The sequence below is a fragment of the Aphelocoma coerulescens genome, chromosome 25, assembly GCF_041296385.1.
Source record: "Aphelocoma coerulescens isolate FSJ_1873_10779 chromosome 25, UR_Acoe_1.0, whole genome shotgun sequence".
Taxonomy (NCBI): domain Eukaryota; kingdom Metazoa; phylum Chordata; class Aves; order Passeriformes; family Corvidae; genus Aphelocoma; species Aphelocoma coerulescens.
The window spans coordinates 3,703,894-3,709,777 of NC_091038.1; the positions used below are offsets into that span (position 1 = coordinate 3,703,894).

General features: G+C 57.7%; 1 protein-coding gene across 2 annotated transcripts; it reads left to right on the forward strand.

Annotated features, from left to right (window-relative positions):
• Window positions 1–987: 987 nt before the first annotated feature.
• On the forward strand, window positions 988–5,671 carry LOC138098746 (translocon-associated protein subunit beta). 2 transcript variants are annotated; one of them, XM_068995506.1, is made up of 6 exons: window positions 988–1,072; window positions 2,857–3,011; window positions 3,841–3,939; window positions 4,304–4,412; window positions 4,569–4,646; window positions 5,327–5,671. In XM_068995506.1, exons 2-6 carry the CDS (start codon window positions 2,857–2,859, stop codon window positions 5,435–5,437), a joined length of 552 nt encoding a protein of 183 aa, XP_068851607.1. In that variant the 5' UTR covers window positions 988–1,072; the 3' UTR covers window positions 5,438–5,671. The 2 variants fall into 2 exon arrangements, with proteins under 2 accessions (XP_068851607.1, XP_068851608.1); XM_068995507.1 differs by lacking the exon at window positions 988–1,072 and adding an exon at window positions 1,110–1,221.
• The last annotated feature ends 213 nt before the right edge of the window (window positions 5,672–5,884 follow it).

The window sequence follows — 5,884 nt, forward strand, 5'->3', positions numbered from 1 at the left end:
CCACCTTTCCTCCTCGCTCCAGAAGCGGGCAGGGTGAGGGCACAGTGACACGCATCCTCCCCGAGCACCCAGCGCCAGCAGCGCGGTCAGCTGTATCCGCAGGGCTCCTATAAATCATCCACTTACCACGACCTGTGCACCCTCCTGGGCCAGGTACGTGATGGTGGCAGAGGTGAAGTTGAAGTACCCAGCTTTGAGAGGCCGTAGAACCACGGTGTGGGACACGTTGCTGGCTCTGGGAGCCGGACATTAAGGAAAACGGTTGTATTTCATCGCAGCAAGAAAAGGGAGGAGATGGGAAAGGGCAGCCTGGAACCAGGTGCAAAAGTCAGCGCTGCCGACAGATCGGAGTGCTCGTGCTCACAGACAGCCCGGCCCACCCGAGGCTGACCCAGCTGCTCCTCGCATGCACGTGTGAGGAGCAGTATCTGTACAGAGGAGGGCCCTGAGGCCCTTCTCCCACCAGAGGCGTGTGCCTGAGAGACACGGGCACAGGGGAGCTCTCGAGGCTTCCTGCAGCGCTGGAAACGCCAACAGGTTTGTGATGTTACTGGCTTTGCACTGGGGAGGTCGGGACATGTCCTGTTCCGCGGGCAGCAGCAGGCTGGAGCCTGTCTGGGGGGCAGCGAGCTAAGCAGGGTGTCCCCCGTGCAGGAAGGGAGACTTTGGCGTTCTGGGCACCGGATTCTCGAGGAATTCAGCCCTGCTCCTTCTCCTTCACTCCTCCCTCACTGCTTTACACATCCACCGTGGACCTGGACAGGCTGCTGGAGTGGGCAGAGCAACTTGTTGTGCCGAGACGCAGCTGCTGCTCTTCCCCAGAGCCTTACGGGAGCCCGGCCCGGCCCTGCCCGCCGGTACCGCCGGTACCGCCGCCCGCGCCCCGCACTGCGCCGCCGGCGGGCGGGGGGCAGCGCAGGAAGCGCGTCCTGCGCAGGCGCGGAGTCCGTGCGTGCGCACGGGCCCAGACTCCATTTCCCAGGGGCCCTGGCGCCCCGGAGGGGTGGTCACGGGGTCACTTCCGCCGCGGCTGCGCTGACTCGGCTGTGCGGCGTTGGCGGCGCGAGAGACGGTGAGGGGCGGGAGGCCCGGGGCCGCTCGGGGCTGCGCGCTTGGGCCCTGCGCTGCAGGAGAGGCTCGGCCGTGGGCTCGGAGGGGCCGGGAAGGACCGGCCGGGTTGTGGCGCTGGAGCGTCAGAGTCGGGCTCTTCCGCGGGCAGCGGTGGGTGAAACCGGGCGGTTTCACCTGCTGAGAGGTGTCCCTGAGCCCCCGTGGGCCCCTGGGCTTCGTGGCTGGGCAGGAGCAGCCTGGGCTGGATGCGCTGGGGTGCGGCGGCAGCAGGGCAGCACTGGGGGGAAGAAAAAAAGGAAGGAAGGAAGGAAGGGGCTTCTGGCACCGGCCCTGGGACGGGCTGGCCAGGCGGGGCCGTGCCAAGCGCAGGAGGTTTAGCGGGGCCAAGGGCAGATGCTGCAGCTGCACTGGAGCAACCCGAAACACAAAGAGACTGGGGAAGAATGGGTGGAGAGCAGCCCTGAGAAGGATTTGGGGGTGCGGGCGGACAAGAAGCTCAGCATGCCATGGCAGTGTGCACTGGGGGCCCAGAAAGCCAAACGCTGTCCTCAGTGGGCTCATCCCCAGCAGCGTGGGCAGCATGTGAAGGGGAGGATTCCTACCCTCTGCTCTGGAGAGACCACCCTGCAGAGCTGCCTCCAGCTCTGGGGCCCCAGCACAGGAAGGACGAGGAGCTGCTGAAGTGAGTCCAGAGGAGGCCACGGAGATGCTCCGAGGGCTCTGGAGCCCCTGTGCTCTGGAGATAGGCTGGGGGCGTTCACCTGGAGAGGAGACGCTAGAGCCCCTAGAGCCCCTTCCAGTGCTGGAAAGGGGCTCCAAGAGAGCTGGAGAGGGACTTTGGACAAGGGCCTGGAGTGACAGGACAAGGCTTCCCACTGCCAGAGGGCAGAGTTAGATGGGATATTGGGAAGGAATTGGTCCCTGTGAGGGAGGTGAGGCCCTGGCAGAGGCTGCCCAGAGAAGCTCTGGCTGCCCCATCCCTGGAAGTGTCCAAGGCCGGGTTGGACAGGGCTTGGAGCAACCTGGTCTAGTGGAAGGTGTCCTTGCCCATGACAGGGGGTTGGAATTGGATGGTCTTTACAGTCCTGTCCAACCCCAACCACCCTGGGACTCTGTGGAGGGCAGAGGCCCTGATGTTGAAGCAGTTTTTGCATTTAAAGGTCCCGTCAAGTGTCCTCACTGATCACATCTGTAGTGTCCCTGTTGTCTCCTTGTCCTCTCAGCAGGGTGGCTCCAGAGGCACTGTATTTGGGTAAATTGAGACACGTGGCCTGAAGCAGGGGCTTGTGGGGATCATCCAAGCCACTGGAGGGAGTTGGTGGCTCCTCAGTGGCTGGAAATAGGAAAGAAGAAATGTTGGAAGTGAGGAGCTGGTGTTTTCTGAGGGGAACGAACTGTTGTGTAAGACAGTGCTGGAAAGTTGCCAGGCTTTGCAAGGGCAATTACCTGTTAGTTGCTAAAACTGGTGAAATTGTTAACTGCCAAAGCTTTTGCTCTGGAAGTTACTGGAAGAGGCTCAGTGATCTGAAAGCTTTGCCCATTACTGAGATGTGCAGGGCCAGGGGTGTGACTCGATGATCCTTGTGGGTCCCTTTCAACTCAGGATGTTCCCGGATTCTGTAAAGGGGAATGACACTGGCCAGGGCTTTGAAAGGGGAGAAGACCGTCGGCATTTCTTCCATGGCTGCAGATCTGGGGCGCTGCTGTGCCAATTCTTACGTCCTCACAGGAAAGTGTTCGGAGATTTCAAATGATCAGTGACATTCCATTTCCTTGTGTTTCTAGATGAAGCTCCCGCTTCTTGCTGTGTTTGCCCTGGTGTCTGTGGCTCACTGCGAGGATGGCGCCAGGCTCCTGGCCTCCAAATCCCTGTTAAACAGGTACGCAGTGGAGGGCAAGGACTTGACTTTGCAGTACAACATCTACAACGTTGGCTCCAGGTAAGCCGATTTCTGAGCTCCTTGCTGTGCTGTTGCTTTTGCTCCCTCTGACTCTGAGCTTTCCAGCAGTGCCTGAAGGATTGACCCCAAAATTTGTCTTTTCCTTCCTCGTCCATTGTCCCTGCTTTCACCTCGCGGCTGCTCAAGCTGTCAGTCCAGCATGTGGTGTCCTGTGACACTCTGCTCCCCATGCATGCAGCTCCCTTTCTTGGCTTTGTGAGCTCTTTTTCACGTTTATTCTTTTTCATAAAAGTTTCTTTTTGCTATCAGGACTTAACTAAGGACCTGGCAAAGATAGAACTTCCACAATGCTGGTAAAAAGCTTCATTTGCAGAATGAAAAGCTGAGTGGACAAAATGCAGGAGACTATTAAAGTGCTTTGAGGTTTTGTTTTTTAGATTTTTTTTTCAAGGCAGAATAAAGCATGCTGAGCGTAGTACTGCAAAGAGAAGAATATCTGTAAGGTTGGACTCCTACGACATTAATGAGATACTATGACCTTATACGTGGGATATGGTTATTATTTAGGCCAAAGTGTGTATCCATGGGATGGTACCTGAAGTTCAGCAAACTGCCAAATCCTGTTGTGGAAAAAACGGTGTTTTTCCTGTCTCTGGTTGTTTCTCTCAGCTTTGCCTTCCTCTCTCTGCAGTCTCCCTGTAAGACACCTCAACTCTCCTCCCCATCTTCTACTGGTGACATTTTATCTTTCAAAGATCAGTTCTTTCATTTGGTCAGGATGGACCTGTCAGTGCACTTTGCTGCAGAGCCTGTGGGCAGATGGCAGATCTTAAGATTCCTGTCTCACCCCTGTCTTTGTTGTGTTTAGTGCTGCCCTAGATGTGGAGCTGTCGGATGATTCCTTCCCCCCAGAAGATTTTGGCATCGTCTCTGGCATGCTCAACGTCAAGTGGGACAGGATTGCTCCGTATCTTTTTATGTTTTGAAATTCCTCCCAACTCTCGTTCTTGCCCCTGAGCATCCTTCAGCTGCGTCCTATCTTCATCTGCTGTCTCTGAAATTCCTTCCAGACAGGGTGCCGAATGCAAACCCCTGCTCTTCTGGACAGTGCTGTGTAAAAATAAAGTTCCTTGCAGAGAGGGGAGGAGTTCCTCTGCCTGGGGAGGAGCAGCTGGGTCAGCCTCGGGTGGGCCGGGCTGTCTGTGAGCACGAGCACTCCGATCTGTCGGCAGCGCTGACTTTTGCACCTGGTTCCAGGCTGCCCTTTCCCATCTCCTCCCTTTTCTTGCTGCGATGAAATACAACCGTTTTCCTTAATGTCCGGCTCCCAGAGCCAGCAACGTGTCCCACACCGTGGTTCTACGGCCTCTCAAAGCTGGGTACTTCAACTTCACCTCTGCCACCATCACGTACCTGGCCCAGGAGGGTGCACAGGTCGTGGTAAGTGGATGATTTATAGGAGCCCTGCGGATACAGCTGACCACGCTGCTGGCGCTGGGTGCTCGGGGAGGATGCGTGTCCCTGCGCTCTCACCCTGCCCGCTTCTGGAGCGAGGAGGAAAGGTGGCAAAGCCTGTCTTTTCCCTGCCTTTTCCAGGTTGGCTTCACTAGTGCTCCCGGGCAGGGAGGAATCCTGGCTCAGCGCGACTTTGACAGGAGGTTCTCCCCTCACTTTGTAAGTACCTTTCAATTGATAGTGGAAGAGTGCACCACGGCAGCCGCAGCCCAGTGCGGTGGCTTCCTGCTGGCACGTGGTGTGTGTGGTTTGCCCTGCAGTCACCTGGAGAGCTCCAGCGGGAGCTGGAGTTCATTCCCTTCAGTTCTCCAGAGGAACATCACAGAAGCAGCTGAGTTTCTGTCCCAGCTCCCTCTGTGAAGGAGCTGCACTGTGGGATTTGAGCCAGAGAATCTGAGAGTAGAATCTTAGAACCTCCTAGGTTGGAAGGGACCCCCAAGGATCGTGCAGTCCCAGCTCCTGGTCCTGCAGAGAACAGCCCCGGGAATCCCAACCACGCGCCTGCCGCCCCCGTCCAAACTCCTCGAACTCTTGTCAAGCTCGGTGCTGTGACCACTTTCCTGGGGAGCCTCTTCCATTGCCTGGGAGACCATCCTCTGGGAGAAGAGCCTTTTCTTAATATCCAGCCTAAACCCTGTCCTGGCCCAGCTCCAGGCGTTCCCTGGGGTCCTGTCAGTGGTCACACAGGGCAGAGATCAGTGCCCGCCCCTCCGCTTCCCCACGTGAGGAAGCTGCAGACAGTGCGAGGTCTCCCCTCACTCTCCTCCTCTGATGTCATTGCTCTAAGACACCTGTGGACTGGATTGTTTTGACTTTTCTCTAACAATTTCTCCCTCCAGCTGGACTGGGCGGCTTTTGGCGTGATGACCCTGCCCTCCATCGGGATCCCCCTGCTGCTCTGGTACTCGAGCAAGAGGAAGTACGACACCCCCAAGACCAAAAAGAACTGAGCAGAGTCAAATGCCACCAGCACCCCAGAGCTCGGCAAAGGACAATCCTGAACCGCCAAGAGCAGCGGCTGGGTCGGGATGGCACCATTCCCTGCGAGGTGCTGCCTGGGCCGTGCTTCAGCCCTCTCTCTGCAGGGCAAAGGACTTGGTGGCTGCAGCAGCAGTGATGCGGTGTCCTCTGTGTTCTAAAGGAGAAACAAGCAAGCAGAAAAAAGAACAACCAAAAGTCCCAAACTGCCTGGTCAGCCCCTTTGGAGCCGGAACCCCTCGCCCCTCTGCAGCCGCAGCAATCCGAGCAGCGTTAGTGCCCAGAGGGGCCTGGCTGTGGGGCTGTGCCCCCTTGTGCTGCCTCCAGCTCCCGTTTGCCTGCTGCACTTTCTGCAGGGTGTCGTATCTCAGGGCCCCCTCCGGGCGCTGCCTGCCCTGTGGGACGGAGCTCGCTCTGGT

Bases quoted from the DNA above. Each gene is read 5' to 3' on its own strand.
- LOC138098746 (XM_068995506.1), top strand. From the start codon at position 2,857: ATGAAGCTCCCGCTTCTTGCTGTGTTTGCCCTGGTGTCTGTGGCTCAC. The intron at 3,012-3,840 runs GTAAGCCGATTT...TGTTGTGTTTAG, and splicing joins ATCTACAACGTTGGCTCCAG to TGCTGCCCTAGATGTGGAGC. The intron at 4,647-5,326 runs GTAAGTACCTTT...TTCTCCCTCCAG, and splicing joins GGAGGTTCTCCCCTCACTTT to CTGGACTGGGCGGCTTTTGG.